Here is a 16,624-nt window from a genome sequence, read left to right on the forward strand (position 1 = left end):
TACAACATGAATCCTTGCAGAATTATTGTCTTCCCCCCAAAAAAGAGAGAAAAGATGCAGTCACAGATTTTTAAATGAGACTCTTTCTGCCTCAAATTCAGCTGAAGTCCCAAGGGGCTTACACTAAAATACAATTAAGAACAATTAATTCATTGTACAATTAAGTACATTTCACATGCTAGAAGCAGGAACCAGACCACTTGTGTGGGATGTACTAAGAGACAAGAAAGGAAATCAGTTCTATCAGGGTTAGCCTGCCACCTGCCTCTGGGCTATAGAGGAAAAGGTAAAGAATTCCTTTGGAGACAATCATCAGTGTGCTGGGACTTTCTCCTCCCTTCTCCCCACTACAAACCATTTGTGAGCTGGATATGTGTTCCTTGGAATTTGGGAGACAAAGGGACTAAATTTTAATATTATGCTGGACTGGACTTTGGAAGTAGCTGTGAAAATAGCTTATTATCAGGTCATGACTGGGAGAGCATGAGAAGTGTCTGAGTTTCATCCCAGGATAGCAGAAAGAACGAGCTGAACCTGTGGATTTTTAGCAGAGGTTGTTGTGAGAAGACATTTGCTTTAATTTCACACCTTACTGTGTCTAGCATTTAAAAAATTGGCTTTGCAGGTGTAAAAGCCAATTACATAACAATGGTGGACATGCACGTGTGCAATCAATCTGGTTCTGTCTTAAAGGGGCTCCAAAGGAAAAGACTGTGTGTCTTCACAAATGAGCAGGAGGGAGGTGGGTACTGTGGTGAGGAGCCGGCACGCATCCCCCGCGGAAGGTGTGAGGACCAGCTTGTGCTGCACCTCCTCCCCCTGTCTTGGTGCTTCCCTGGAGAGCCTCCTGGGCCCTGGTCTCCTCTCTTCTGTACCATGATGTTCAGCGAAAACCCTCTTGATTCTTTACCATGCCTAACACAAGTCACCATCAAGTCTGAAATGAGCAAACAAACTTACTGACTTAGCAAATGAAATTTACCATTCACTCACCTCTTCAGTGACATGAATGAAGGCCCCATCCCCAGAGCCAACATCTGTAATGGGGGCACCGTCCATAGTATGAACTCCCTCCAGTGTGTCATTCAGGACCTCACCAGACCCTACGGAAGCAGGCATTCTGTAATTGATAACTGCACTTTGTAATCTTGGAAAAGAATGAAGTATCTTTTTACCTATTAACTTGAAAAGATGTCCATAATACAGGATTAAGAGGGGAAAAAACCAAGTTGCAGAAAAAATGACGTTGAAGGGCAGTGTCGCACCGTGCTTCGATCACAGGCTCCAGCACCACCTGTGGGGTGGGAACCCGGCTTTGCCGCTTACTAGGAATGTGACCTGTGGCGAGTCATTCAACCGGGGCCTCAGGTTCCTCATCCATAAATTGGGAACAACAATTCCTATTTTACAAGGTTGTTTGGAAGGTTACGTGCTTCAAGGATTAAATAAGTTAATACAGAAAAAGCATTGAGGACAGTCCCTAAATAGAGTTAGCAATTTAGTTAGCCATTCATAAATCTTCACTGTCAGTGTGGTTCTAAGTGTGTAGGGGGAAAAAAAACTATTTGAGTGTACAAGTTTTATGATCATTATATATATAATCATCACTATAAAACTAACACAATTATTAAGTAACATTTGTAATATATAGATACATTATGTGTGTGCAGATAAACCACACAAAGTTGGCTAACCCATGCTTACTACTGGTTTCCTCCAGAGGATAGGAAAGGAAATTACTATTTTGGAGGGTTCATACAACTCTGCATTGATTGAACTGTTACCACAAGCACATAACTCTTTTGCAATTTAAAAAACCAGTGGGGGGCACCTGGGTGGCTCAGTCGGTTAAGCGTCTGCCTACGGCTCAGGTCATGATCCCAGGGACCTGGGACATGGAGTCCCACATCGGGCTCCCTGCTCAGCAGGAAGCCTGCTTCTCCCTCTCCCTCTGCCTGCTGCTCCCCCCGCTTGTGCTCTCTCTGTCAAATAAATAAATAAGATCTTTAAAATAAATAAATAAATAAACAAGTAGAGTCTTAAAGCAAAGACAAAGAAATTATACTAATATGAATGTATGCCTGTCCCATGCACTACCTAATTTAATCTTCCCGCTAGCCCATCTGCCCTACCCACAAGGACCGTCCCACTGCCTGACAGCTGGGGGAGCTGAGCCAGGACAGGAATCCCGCGTTTTCAGGCCGCCCACTATCACCCCGTGGCATGTGTGTGCTACTCTGATGTGCACATTAGCACTTTATTATGATTAACCTCATTTTGTTGAGGAGGAACAGGGTCCCACAGAAAGTAAGTGACTTGGAGGGGCCCTGAAGCCAGGTCAGCCTGTCCCCGTGTCAGGCCATATCCACCCATGCTGTACTAACGCATGTCCCACGGTGAGAACTGTGTGGGCAGGGGAAGATGCTGAAGGACCCCTGCCGGCATCACCACTCTCTCTTGTCTTCCCGGATCTGGCCACCAGAGGGTGCTGTGCAAACAACAGGCCAGACCCCATACCTCTGAGTCCCCACTCCTTGGAGGATGTTAGGTTGGGGGGTGGAGGGAGGGGTGCCCTGGGCCAAGATGGTGTCAGGAAAGCTTGGAATAAAACTACTAGGTAGCTTTCCCTAGAAGGGGACAGGGCTCAGGGTTCAGGCCCCTTTCTCCTCACCATCTGGGCTGTCCACCCAATAAGAAGAACAGGAACACTTCAGCAAGCTCTGTTGTTTCTGTTTGGCCTTTTCTCTGCCAGTAAAGGAGTCTGGCTGATCGCAGGAAACAGACGAGCGGTGCTTGGATCTCTGTCCCAGTCTGCATTTGGCTCCCACCTCCTTTCCACTCACCCCCCCCCCCCCCCCCCCCCCAGTCTAGGAGAGGCTCTTGCCTGGCCCTGCAGCCTCTGCCCGCTCCTTGCCCCTCCTCAGAGATCCTAATTCCACCCAGGAGAACAGCCTTCACAATTCATAAACCACTCTCACATCCCTGGGAAGGGTTTAATCCTCTAAACTACCTGGGAGGCAGGGACTGTGAACCTTCCAGGGGGCAGGTAAAGACCCTGAAGCTTGGGGCGCCTGGGTGGCTCAGTCGGTTAAGGGGCTGCCTGAATTCAGCTCAGGTCATGATCCTGGGATTGAGCCCCACATCGGGCTCCCTGCTGAGCAGGGAGCCCGCTTCTCCCTCTCCCCTACCCCTGCTCATGTACTCTCTCTCTCTCTCAAATAAATAAATAATCTTAAAAAAAAAAAGAGAATCTAAAGCTTGGAAATATTAAGCAATGTGCCCCAGGCCCAAGAGCAAATAGGTGGCTGAGCAGAGCTTCTGTCCAAACTGTCTGCTCTGTCCCCAGTCTTCCCCGGCAACACCCTGACTCCGTGCTTGTATTATGACTGTATGAAATTATGATACAAATTTTTTCCTATTCAGTACTGTATACCTGCTCTCACCCACAGACTTCTCAATTTAGTTGTTAAAATAACATGCATTTACTGATGGCAGAAGTGAAAAGAAGAATGATACATATGATTACAGAAGGCTTGTTAAACACAGAAGTAAAGAAAGAAAAGCCACCCACAATCCTACCACCCAGATAACTACTTAGAACATTTTGTTGTCTATTTCTCTCTCTCTCTCACATACACACACACACACAACACACACACATACACCACATACACACACTGCTCTAATATAAATAGATATAAATAATATATTCAAAGTTAGGGTTACAGCACACATAGAGTTTTGAAATCTGCTTTCTTCGTGGAGTATAGCACGAGTCCGTTGCTGGGTCATTACATCTTCTGCGTCACCGGCATCAGGGCCATACCTATACATGAAAGACAAATTGCCCACCCAGTCTTTCCTACAGGCCGAGTGCGTTTTTGTCCTTGTTTTCTGCCCTGCATTTTGGCGCTCTGGCACGAGCAGTAACCTCGGTCTGAAGCTGCTGCCCTTCTGATAAAGGGCAGGAAGTGCAGACCCGTCTCAGCCTTGGACACATGTCACGCTGCAGCAGATCTTGGGTTTTCACCAGGTTGTCCTCTGCACACATCGGGGGACAAGGGTCAGGGGCAAGAGCCCTGGATTGGGAGCCAGGGGGCCAGCACTCCCCCTGAGCCTGCTGCCGACCCGTGGGTGCCTGCCTGTCTCTCTCTCTGGCCACCTGTTTCCCGTGCGTGCCCCACAGGAGTTCTGATGACCTGATCTTATCCTCTGAGAGTCAGGAGTTTGCAGCTGAAGCTGGAAAGGGATTCTGGAGTCGGGCCTGGGCACATGGTCCGTCCCACCACTCACTAGCTGTGTGACTGTGGGCATGTCACTTACCTTTTCAAGCATCATTTTTTCCACCCATAAAATACTGGCCAATAATACCAACCAGGAGATGGACTGTCAGGATTGGAGATGAAGTAGGTGAACACTTGGCAAACAGTAGGTATTTCATTAACGGCAACAATTACTGCAAGCTTTTCTGTTGGAACTCAAGCCCTTCCGGAGTCCAGGGTTAAAAGTGCAAGTATCAGGGGCGCCTGGGGGGCTCAGTCAGTTTAGCGTCTGCCTTTGGCTCAGGTCATGATACCAGGGTCCTGGGATCGAGCCCCACATCAGGCAGGAGGTCTGCTTCTCCCTCTGCCTCTGCCTCTCTCCCGCTTTTGTGCACACATGTTCTCTCTCTCTCTCTCTCTCAAATAAACAAATAAAATCTTAAAAAAAAAAAAAAGTTCAAGTATCCAAGTTCAAATGCAGCTCTGCCATTTACAAGCCAAAGTGCCCCAGCTAGGTAACTTAACTTCTCTGTGACATGATTTCCCCATCTTGTCTATAAAATGAGGATGGTTATAATTCCTTCCTCGAAAGACTGAGGGGAAGGTGAAATGAGAGGCTCTATGTGGCATATGTCACACAGGCTGGGCACACAGGAATCACTTCATAAAAGACCACCGTGGATGAAGGCGCTTCGGGGACTTGCCTTGCTCAGGGCTTCTGTGCGTGATGACACTCAAGTTGGTGGTTTCCGGAGTCCCCTCAGGTACAGGCTCACCAGAAAGCTCCGCATCCTCAGAAGGAGGCGATGGAGTTGGAGGTGTGTTTATGGGTTCAACTTTTGCTTCTTTAGACTGAAGGGAGGGAAAACGAGAGCTAAAAACGAGAGCTTACTTGGGAGGAAAGCAGAAAAAATGGCAGTGATTTTCACTGGAGGAAATAATACATCCACAGCACGCTGAACAAACCCAGAAAAATGCCTGGACCTGCCTATTATATCCGTAGGCTATCACTGAACCTCCCAGGACCTGAAAAAGGTGCATGCTAGGGGTAATTAAATTCTATTCTGTTTATAGTAAGACTCTGCTCATCTTGGCTGAAGCTCAAGCACAAGGACCCTGCATCTCGGACCAGCACAGAGGAGATGCCCAATAAAGATCTCTTAGATGAGGGGATGAATGAGTAAACAAATGAATGAACCAGGCTGTCCTCAGTAAAAACCATATAAATCCAATCCCAGATGTGAACTGCATGCCTATGAAATATAAGATGGGTGTGATTTCCTTCCAAGGAAACTTCAGGATCTGGGCAGCTTTTCCAAAAGCAGTCAGTGTCTTAACTAAATTTACCAAGTAGAGAAAAATGAACAGACAAAAGCCCCCAACAGTTGGAAACACAGAGCAGCTTCAAGATCTAGGCAGAAATCCCGATGGGGGGGCCACAAAGGTCATGACATCATCCCTAGAGCCAGGATCAGGTAGCAGCTCCTAAGCCCAGGGCTTGGGGATGTTCAAACAGTCTCATCCCTTTCTGAGCTCAAGGAGTTGCAGGTGGTGAATGGAAGGATCCTGCAGACCAGTGTTGGACCTGTGGTATGAATAAGAAACAACTCAGCCACTGAGATTTTTAGGGCTGATTTTTGTTATAGTAGCATGACTCGCCTAGCCTAATAACAGAAGATTATTTCCTTAATGTCAGAATCCAGCGTACAAACAATAAGTCTCTGGTCCATCAGAACAGAGGGGATTCTTATGGGCACCATAACTTGGGATTCAATGGTTCAGTTCTTACAATCAAATTTAGGTCAAATCTCTGCACTCCACTTACTGGCTACTTTTTACTGGGCAAGTCATATAACCTTCCTCCTTTGCAAAATGGGACAACAGTGACTACTCACAGGGTAGAAAGCACATGGAGGAGCTCAACACAGAGCCAGGCCCATAGTATGAACCTATGTATTATTATTATTATTCACATCACTGGAATTTTAAATTTTTGAGAAAGAACAACCCCTACTGAGGCACCCAGAGTGCTTTGCTCTGGGTGTTGGTATTAAAGGTGACTGCTTTATCTTTTTTGCTCACCTGGAATTGCAGTTTTTCCAATAACGAGTATGGAATATTTATGTATGAAAAAGAAAATATAGGTTATTGTACTATAAAATCTCCAGGGTAGAAGCAGGAATGGAAGCCTCCAAGAAGTTGGGACTTCAAGAATGAGGAGAGTTACAGAAGACAGGGATGGAGGGAGGCGCTGGGTAAGACGGGACACAGCATTGTCAGGGCCTGGTTACCTGTGCCTGGCAAGGGTTTGAGGGTTCAGGGAGGGAAGAGGGAGACAGAGCCGGGGGTGGCAGAGAGCAGGGAGGCCAGTTCTTTGGTGAGAAGTCTGGCCTTGGACCTGGGGCCTTCATGGGTAGCATGCTCAAGAGAAGTGTGTGCTTTGGGGAGTTCACCCTGGCACCAATGAGAGCGTGGATTTGAGGGTTGAGAGTTGAGGTTTAGGTCAGGAGACCAGGAGGCTGCATGACAGAGGACCAGCGAGGCTAGAACCAGGGCGGGCAGTGGGAGCAGAGAGCAGGTGCCACCACCGGAAGTTGTGAGGAACTCCACGCGGGCTTCCCTGCTCCTCCCCGACTGCGCGGTGCCCCAGCAGGGTGGTAAGAGCTCCACCCCAGGCAGTTCCTCTCCTTTCCCTTCAAGGAGCAGGGGGCACTCTGCCGTGGTTCTTGGAGGACGTCCCTGCTGGTAAGCTGACCCTTGGTGGTTCGGGCCAGGTGTCTTGCCTCCAACAGGTGGCCGTTGGTTTTCAGGGGTTAGCGTGGATGTGGATCCTGTGTGGCTGATGATGAAATGGGACTGTCGAGTCTCAAGACTTGGTATTAAAAGTGTAGAGGTTTGCTGAGCCTCTCTCTCATTCACAGAGTTATTCATTCCACATGTATTTCCTGAGGCCCCCTGGTGTGCCAGGTCCTTCGCTGGCCCCCAGGGATACAAAAATGAAGAAATAAGACAGAGTGTCTACCCTTACGCTGCTGGACTATGGGGAGACCCAGACTCAGACACAGTGTGGTTGACTGTGGCGCGTGGGACACCAGAGGTGAGAGCCGAGTGCAGGAGGGAAGCTCCAACAAGGGATCCTGAAGGAGAAGTTAGGAATGGGCCAGGTAGGGTGGGGGGTGCGGGCAGGGCCCTCCAGGCAAACAGACCACCGGGGCCAAGGCCTGGACTAAGAGATTACAAATGTTTATGGGGTCTGGGAAAACTGTGAGCATTTAGGTGTGGATGGAAGAGAGTTCCTGGCTGTGGATCAGAATCACCTGCAGAGCTTTCGTAAGTACACTTTCTTGGACCTCACTCCAGACCCCCTGAAGCTGAATGTCCAGGTAGGTATGCAGCCCAGACGTAACCGCTCCCACCCCCACTGCCCCACCACCCCCCACCAAGACACACACGCAGTTTTGATGCACAGCCAGGGCTGAGAACCATAGGGACATTAATTCTAACTAAGCATGATAGAACTTTCCAGAAATGGAAAGGTGTGTCAACAGAAGCTGACTTAGGGGGAAGCATGGGGTAGCAGGGACTCCTGCCCTAAATGGGGAAGAGGTGAGGAGGGCTGGCTTTTTAAGTCCCTGTGTGCTCAGGCAGCCCATGATTCAGTTTGCTGGTCATGGCTTGTGTCTTGCAGGGTGGCAGGTTGGAAGAGGAGAGGGCAGGGAAGTGAGATTCATTCCAAGAGAGAAGCCAGACAGAGATGGGAGGGGAATGTCTGCATGAAGAGGGAAACTCCCCCGTCCTGGAGGGGTGGCCACGAGGGGGAGCCACGGAGCCCCTCCAGGAGATGGTGCCGTGCCTGACAGAGCCCTAGACCCGAGCTGGAGACCTGGCTCTGCCACCTCCAGGCTGGGCAGCCCTGAGGACAAAGCTCTTCACTCCTCTGTGCTCCAGTGCCTCCTCTGAGGAATGAGTGGAAAAGCACCTCCCGGCAAAAAGCAAAGTGAACGCTCTGCAGGAGCCATGCCGGGAGCCTGAGAACGGGACTCTGATACCAGGAACAGACTAGTTAGCATGAGGACCCACAGCCCAGAGAGAATTCTGTTAAGGACCAAGGGCAACCACAGCGGTTTGGCATGCCCTGCAGCCCCAGTCTCCAGCCAACCAGGAAGCAGGTGGTGGGAAGGGGGGCCTCAACAGGAACAGGGCACTCTAGCACGATAAATTTACCAGTCAAGGGGCACCTGGGTGGCTCAGTTGGTTAAGCAACTGCCTTCGGCTCAGGTCATGATCCTGGAGTCCCAGGATCGAGTCCCGCATCAGGCTCCCCTCTCAGTGGGGAGTCTGCTTCTCCCTCTGACCCTCCCCCCTCATGCTCTCTCTCAAATAAATAAATAAAATCTTAAAAAAAAATTTACCAGTCAAGAGCGACACCCACCACCACGCACCGAGGGCTGCCGTGTGCCAAGTGCTGCCCGTGTTTCACGGGGGCCACGTAACTTGCACCAGCCTGGTGATGTAGGCACGCCGCATCTCAACCCAGGAGGAGGAAGTTACTGACTCTCGGTCCACAACGAGTAAGGGGCCGAGCTGAACCACACCTGGTGGGACTCTGATACACACCAGTTCTCTTAACACCACTGAGGACCGTGGGGCTGGGAAGTCTACGAAAGAAAGTGTTCGGGGGGGCCCCAGGGGCCACTGAGTCCCTCAAATGTCTTTTCTCTTCTCCAGATCCTGGAGGGATGTATTCCTTACTTCCTCCCGGCTGCAGCGTCCTCGTGCACCTGCCCCGCGTCTGCGGCACTGTGGCCTGAGGTCCTGACTTCACCACTGCCTGACCCTGGCAAAGCCGCCCTCTTCCCTGAGCACCTGCCGCCACCCCCCGTGCAAGGCTGTTGCAAGGATTAAATCAAGTCACGTCTACACAAGCACCAGGCCCACAGCGAGTATCGAGAAATGCTGGTCCTCTTCCATCTCCTCCCTTTCTCGACCCCTGTCCAGAGCTGCCCAGCTTCAATGCCTCCTCCACCAGAAAGTCCTCCCTGACCAGTCCCTGCTGCCATGATCATCTCATGCTCTCAAACCTCACTCCCCTTTCCCGTCCCTCTCACGAGGCCACCATGTGTTACTGGCGTCTCTGCCTGAGCTGGACTCAAGCCTAGCTGTGAACTGGTACACTGGGGGACAGCATCGGCTAGAAGGCCCAAGGGACCACCGCTCTGTGCCCTGCTGCAGGTGCCCTGCACACGCCACCGGGGGGGCCCAGAGCTGTGGCACACAGGGTTACAACACTGCCCAGAGCAGCCACCATCACTATCACCTCCCAGACCACCTTGGACCCTTGCCTCTTCCATCTCATCTGCCCTAGAATTGGCTGTGATCCTAGGGATGAACCTCTGCAACACCGCCCAGGCTAGAAGCACAGGGCTGTAGCCTGACCCCTGGATGAGGCATCAGGGAGCCCATGCTCTAGCCTCAGCTCTGCCCAGGCACCCAAGGGCCAATCTTGTCCCCTGTCGGGGCCTCAGTTTGTCCATCTGTATAAAGGGCAGTTTTCCATATACCTCTGAACAGAAAGAGGGTAACTTTAAGCACCACCCCCTGCACTAACAGACTATAGTTCTATTCTGCCCCACCCAAACCTCTGTCACCAGAGGTCTATAATCTATAGCCTCTGCCTTATTCCCTTGCTTTCTTTTATCAGAGATGAGTCTATAGAATGTGCTAGACCAGTCAAGGAGATTGCTGGGCTTCTGTGTTCAATGACTCAGACACTGCTGGCTGTTTTCATTAAAAATGGGCTCCAGCCGTCCCCACAGTCTGACTCAGTGCTTTCAAAACCACTTCCTTGTCTGGGCCACAGAGTACATTCCCAGGAGGGAGGAGGCCCCCATCACTGTGAGGATGGCCACCTTTCTCATGGGGCCAGAAGGGAGGTCCTGGGAAGACCGCATCTCCCAGGAGCGGGGGCCCTGCCTTCTTTCTCAGAGCCCAGAGCCCGGAGCAAATGTGACACCAGCCACCATTCAGGGCCACTTCCCTCTTGCCAGACACCAGGCCCTGACCCTGCACTGCTTCATTTGACCCTCCCAACACGTCCTTGAGACAGGACTCTGATTAGCAGGAAGAGGAGCTGAGGCTCAGAGAAGCTGAGTATGCTACCTAAGCTCACAGAGCCGAGAGGCAGGGCAGCACAACGTTTGCCTTTGGACAGTCCTCTTGCGGCCATGGCACAAAGTGGCCCAGAGAAAACGGGCACGGGGCTATGGCCAAATGCCTTTGGCCAGGACTTTCCTGACCTTCCCAGGTGAGCCCACAATTGAAGCCACAGATCTAAGAACAGAGATATCAGGCCCAGGCACGCTCCATTAACTCCGGGCCCCTAAAAGCTGGCCGAGAAGGTACGGCCCTTCTGCGTGAGAAGAAGGACTCACCGGGGCTTGAGTGTAGGTGACAGCTTCCAAGATCTCAGCGACGCCCTCTGTCTCCAGAAGCCCGCTGGCTTCTCCTGAAGCCTGTGTGAAGACAGGAGAAGAGAAGTCACAGACAGTCACTCCTTTGGAGAAATGCATGTGTGTGTGTGTGTGTGTGTGTGTGTGTGTGTATGTAAGAGAGAAAGAGATGGACAGAGCCAGAGAGAGGAACTGAGAGAGAGCACAGTGGCTATTCTTTTCACTGTTCCTTCCATATTTTATTGCTCACGCAGATGAGAAACTACAGGCAATATATAGTCTCTCTAACATACCCACTTTCATTGTGTCCAGGTCCCTTCAATCTCTGCCAGAGGTACTCCCATTTGCATGGCTATCAAGTGAATGAAGCTGGAGAACCATGACATTTGGAAAACGTCTTCCTATTGCTACCTTATCTTCATAATGAGCCGTTTAATCTAGATGAAAGTACGGTCTCCACATGTTCGCTGGAGGGAGGCTGGGGGGCCATCATTTTGTAAGTAATACCTTACTCTTGGACTCTTGGGCATCTTCTACCTTTCCAGTACTAACAACACTGCAGAAAGAAGGGTATGAATATAGGTAAGATTTCCCTCCTCCCAGCTTCATTGGAACGTCAGGCCAGGATCATGGCCTCAGGGAGGGCAAACATTCTTACAGAGCCAAACTCCACCTCTGAAGGGCTCTCCCACTAAACAGGAAGCATTTTTTTCTAAATGAATGAAATCAACTTATGCTTTGCTTTGGGGTTAATACCCCCCCCAAAGAGAAACAGAAGCTCTAGGAATATGGCACGCTGTGCTCCCCTCTGACTTTTTGCATCAAGCTAAGGCTTCTGCTTGAAACACCTTTTCTCCCTCATCCAGCTGATACTTGCTTGTCATTGGTCAGGTATCAGCTCCTCCCTTGCCTACTCTGGTTCCTCTCCTTTCACCTTCATGTCCCCCACCCAACCCAGAGAGCTTGGGTTTGAGGACCTCCCGGGTTCCAGTCACCCCTAGCTCTGTCACTGCCTCTGGGCATGTAAGTGTGTGTGAGCAGCTTGAGGACAGAGACAGTTGCCAGTGTGTCTCATTATTTCCAGCATCCCCCAGGACTGTCACCTAGCAGGGACTCAGTAGATCCGTAGATCCTGGGGGGAGGGAGGGAGGCAGAAGGGGAGGGGGGGCATGGAAGGACCCATCTTTCTTCCCTGCCTGCCACTCCATCCCCAACTTAGGAACAGATTCATTTGCCAAGCATAAAAGCTAAATTTAGGTTCGCTTTTATAGGAATTTACACTCATGCCTTAGAGTTTTAACTTTGATTTTAGAATCCTGACACCCTTTCTTGGCAGGAAGTCTGGAAATCAGGTCACGGACTGCCACAGCCACGGAAGAACCTAACACCTTAGAAGAAACGCAACCCACCCCCGACCCCCCACCCCCCCCACAAAAGAGATGGCTGAAGCTCTTAAAAATAAATAAATAAATAAAGCCAAAAAGCCCAAAATAGGACTTGAGGCAGCGCTTGACAAGTTGAGAGATTTTAGAGACTCCATGACGTTGGGAAAGAGGAATTGCCTGGGCGTCCAGCCGTCCCGGGCCAACTGGCAGCTGGGGGCAGGGGCAGGGGAGATGGGGGCTCACCGAGGATTCTTCGGCTTCACACATCTCCTCAGGGATTCTGGGGTCAGGGTGGACGGTGAGCTGCTGTATGGAGCCCTGGGGGAAGAGCACAGGGTCAGAAGCCACCACTTGCTCGTCCACAGCATGACCACAAGTGGCAAGCATGATTGTCCTTGGAACGGAGACCAGGCCACCAAGAGAGAGGCCAGGTGTGAGAAATGTGCTGCCTGGGGCCATGACAAGGGAACAAGCCACCTCTTGGCCTGCTCTCATTTACAGGGCCCTCCTTGGGCCAATGTAATATGAGCTCCACTAGCTGGAGAAGCCCCTGGGGAGTACTGTGTTCAAAGCACAGACTCACAGCAGCTTCCTAACTGGTCCCAGGTCCCCAGCCTGTAAGTGGGTACCCTAGGATGCCTGTCTCCCCTCTCCCAGAAAGTGTCCTTCCCCTGTAGCTCGAAGCTCCTTGGCTGGCAGGCCTCATGTGAAGAAGAGTGGCCAGCCAGCCTCCCTGCCTCCACTCCCGCCTCCTCTCTCCACCCCCGACAGTTCGTTCTCCTTGATGCTCCCAACGTGAGTGTGGAAAAATTGTAACTGGATTTTAACTTCTTCAGATTCACTCATCGTCTCCTGCTGTACTACAAGTAAACCCAAACTCTTCCCCCGCTACCATCCTGTATCAGTTAGCTAAGGTATCAGTTAAGTATGTGTGCTGACTAGATGCGTAACTACAGTAACTTAGGGATTTTCTTAGAATGGCTTATTCCTAAAAGCCTGTTTTGACAGGAGAGTTAATTTTCTGCTATTTTTTCAGGGCACGTTGTCCAAAAGGAGAGAGGAAACTACCTCTCCCTCTGGCCTTCTAGCTGCCTCCACCTTTGCAGAAATTACTTAAATGCACCTGGCACTCCTCTCCAAAGGTAAAAAATTGCTGAAGAAATAATAAACCTTCCTCCTCTTATAATGTCTTAAAATGCACAAAGAACTTTCACTCAGGCCATCCCACTTGACTCTACCACTCCACGGCGTAGGTTCGCTTATCATCGCCTACAGATAAGAAGACCCAGAGAAGATCAGAGAATCCATGCTCTAACATCATCAGGCTAAACTGAAAACAGGACTGAAATCTAGGTTTTGGGTCCCAGGAGTACGGCTTTTCCCGCCGCACACACATGCCTCTCTGAGGCTATAAGAACAAAATAATAAGAATAGTTGCTTGGGTTGGTTGCCCGGCGTCCAGGGGCCTCCCTGATCTGCAGGGCTTAGACTCACGGTGAATCTCTCCAGCCCCGTTGCTCCTGCATTGCCCACAAAGATTCCTGCACTGGGCTCAAAAGCCAAGGGCTGGGAGGACCGCTGGAAGAGGACGTGGCTGTGCTCCTCGCAGTCCAAGAGGAGGACCACCTCCTCGCCCTGGACGACCACCGCAAAGCGGGTCCACCTGTGGGTCATCACGGGCACCAGGAAGGCAGCAGCCTCGTGAGACACGTGGGAGCCTGGCTCCGTGTAGTAGAGGATGACCCGCTGGCGGCCATCCTCCACGCCCGAGAGCCGCAGGCCCAGGTAGATGATCTTCTGGAAGGCATCGGTGACAGCAAAGAGTACGCCGCCTCTGTCACTGCTGGGCTTCACCGTGACACTGATGGCAAAGTCCCTGAAGAAGGCAGGTGGGATGAGGGTCCTGGCCGGGCGGCCGACGTTGGCACCAGGCCCGAAGCTGTAGGCTGGGAAGCCACCATAGCCCGTGACAAAGGACACAGATGAGGGCAATGGCACACCGATGAGCTCCGTGAGGTCCAGGTGGCCCTGGGAAGCCAACTCTGCAGGGGAGGGAGACAGAGGCCATGGCTCACACATATATTCTACTGTGCTTGGAAATGGGGAAGAAAGAAAAAGTCCCAAGTGAAATGGGATTCCTCAGACACCCCACTGTAGTTCCTTAATTACTAGTTCTCAAGCTTTTTTGACAATGACCCACAACAAGAAATGCATTTATATTGCAACCCAATAGGCCCGTGCAACCCAACAGGCCTGTTTCAATAAACATGTATCTGTAACATCAAAACAATGTTTCATAAAACATTATCTGCTTTCAGGACTCACCAGGCACTCTGATATTTTCCTTTTGGGAATTCTTTTCCTCTTTTTTTTTTTTAATTTTTTAATTTTTTAAAAGATTTTATTTATTTATTTGACAGAGAGAGACACAGCGAGAGAGGGAACACAAGCAGGGGGAGTGGGAGAGGGAGAAGCAGGCTTCCTGCGGAGCAGGGAGCCCGATGTGGGGCTCGATCCCAGGACCCCGGGATCATGACCCAAGCCGAAGGCAGACGCTTAACTGACTGAGCCACCCAGGCGCCCCCTCTTTTCCTCTTTTATTTTATTAAAAGCATGCTGGAGGGGGTGCCTGGGTGGCTCAGTCAGTTAAGCGTCAGACTCTTGGTTTTGGCTCAGGTCATGATCTCAGCATCATGACACTGAGCCCTGCGTTGGGCTCCATGCTCAGTGGGGAGTCTGCTTAGGATTCTCTCCCTCTCCCTCTCCCTCTGCCTCTGTCCACTCCCCTCAAATAAATGAATAGAATCTTTAAAAGCATGCTGGCAACGACCTACTAAATTGATTTCATTATCCACTAAAAAGTCCTGACCTGCAGTTTGGAAACATTTTTAAGTATGTCCTAGAATATTTGCAGACTATCTAAGGTTCTCCCATCAACTTACAGATTGTTGTTCCTCATTTCTTTCTATAAAACTGGGTAGGTTCGTTTTGTTTGTTTTGAATGAGGTCTACTGTTGAAGTGCCTCAGGGTATGGGGAAAAACTGGGACAAGGTGAAGTGTTCCCAGACCTCAGGGCAGTTGAAATTCACATCATCATCATCATGGACATTCCCTGAGTTCTTCTGTGTGGGGCCCTGCTCTAAACTCTTCACATACATTAGCTCATCTAATCCTCACAACTCTGTACCCTTTAGCCTCATTTTACTTCAGGGAGAAGTTAAGAAATTTGCCCTGGTTCAAAGCCAGAGCATCTGACCCCAGAGCCTGAGCTCTTATCTGGCCGAAATCCTAGGGCTCCACTGCGGTGGCCTGCAAAGGCCCCCAGGCTCAGGAGCCTCAATCCGCCCAACCCTGGTACCCTGGGAGCAGGCTTCGGGCTGGCTCGCAGCGATGGGCACCCATTCCTGAGGAGATGCCCAGGATGCCAGCAGTGAGACAGGAAGGCAGGTGTTGAGGACAGTAGATAGGACCCCTGCAGGCAGGACAATGATACTCAGGGCACCTTGGCCCCCGAAGTGAAGCCAGATCCTGAGGATCAGTCCAAGGAGGAGGGCTGGAGTGAGTGAGGGTCAGAATCGAGCAGGGTCCTTCCCAAGGGACCAAGGAGCAGAGCAGACATTTGGTGACTACCTGGACGATAGCCAAAGGCCAGAGGACCCTGAGAGTCTGAGTGACCACAGGGGACCTGGGTTTGTGTCCAGAGAAGACCCAAGCCATTCAAGGGCACTGCAAGTAAAGCCCCATCTGACAAATCGAGGCTGCCTTCTAGTTTACCAACTTGTCCCTGTCTGACTGGACAACTAATTAGCCAGTGAGTCATTTCACAGCTCCAAGGCTGTGTCTCCCTCTATGTTATGGGCCCCACGAAAATGATTAAAGGAGACCATCCATGTAACCCTGGTAAATACGGTGGTAATGCAATAACCATTCACTACTCTTTCCTTTGATTACATCCACTCAACAAGCCCAAAAGGTTGATGGACAGGGGTTATCAACCGCACTGCGCTGACAAGGAGAGGGAGGCCAAGATGGGGCCTGGACACCCTGCCTCTGTATCCCCTGAGCTCCCCACATAGAATAAAAATGACCGGGTTTTTCATACGTGGTTTTACTTCATCCTCACTGCAGCCCGGGATTAACTGCCATTCTCCCATCCTACAGATCAAGAACCAAGGCTCGGGAAGATGGAGTGACTCCCTGAGGTGACACGGTAAATGGCAGATGTTTTCAAGCCATGACTGGTCTGACCTCAGGTTGGTTCACTGCCTCAGTCTCTTAAGACGGGCATCCCTCCCAGGGGTTCTGAAGGGAGCTCGACCTAGTCAGCCTGCCATGGGAATGACTCTTTAGCAGCACGAGGTGCAACTGAATTCTGGGTGGCCCAGAAACTCAAACTTTTTCCTGGAGGATGAGAGCAAGAGAGAGAGAGAGAGAGAGAGAGAGAGAGAGAGAGAGATGCCCTGACTCCAGAGCCCCTCCCCCAGCACCGCCAGAGGAGGCTGCACAACATCAGCAGCTAGCCTGTGT

The 16,624-nt window shown here is 50.7% G+C and overlaps 1 protein-coding gene across 2 annotated transcripts in view; it reads right to left on the reverse strand.

The window, feature by feature from the left end:
- The window catches only part of COL15A1 (collagen type XV alpha 1 chain), a 101,669-nt gene that overhangs the window by 51,290 nt on the left and 33,755 nt on the right, over window positions 1-16,624 (reverse strand). For both annotated transcript variants that reach the window (XM_073876669.1, XM_073876668.1), the window contains exons 4-8: window positions 13,591-14,138; window positions 12,340-12,414; window positions 10,694-10,774; window positions 4,967-5,114; window positions 994-1,103 (exon numbers count right to left, since the gene is read on the reverse strand). In XM_073876669.1, the coding sequence (XP_073732770.1) occupies window positions 994-1,103; window positions 4,967-5,114; window positions 10,694-10,774; window positions 12,340-12,414; window positions 13,591-14,138 (962 nt within the window). The remainder of the gene's footprint in view (window positions 1-993; window positions 1,104-4,966; window positions 5,115-10,693; window positions 10,775-12,339; window positions 12,415-13,590; window positions 14,139-16,624) is intronic.

Source organism: Callorhinus ursinus, unplaced genomic scaffold, assembly GCF_003265705.2.
Source record: "Callorhinus ursinus isolate GAN/ISIS: 27379988/994484 unplaced genomic scaffold, GSC_fseal_2.0 scaffold24, whole genome shotgun sequence".
Lineage (NCBI taxonomy): Eukaryota > Metazoa > Chordata > Mammalia > Carnivora > Otariidae > Callorhinus > Callorhinus ursinus.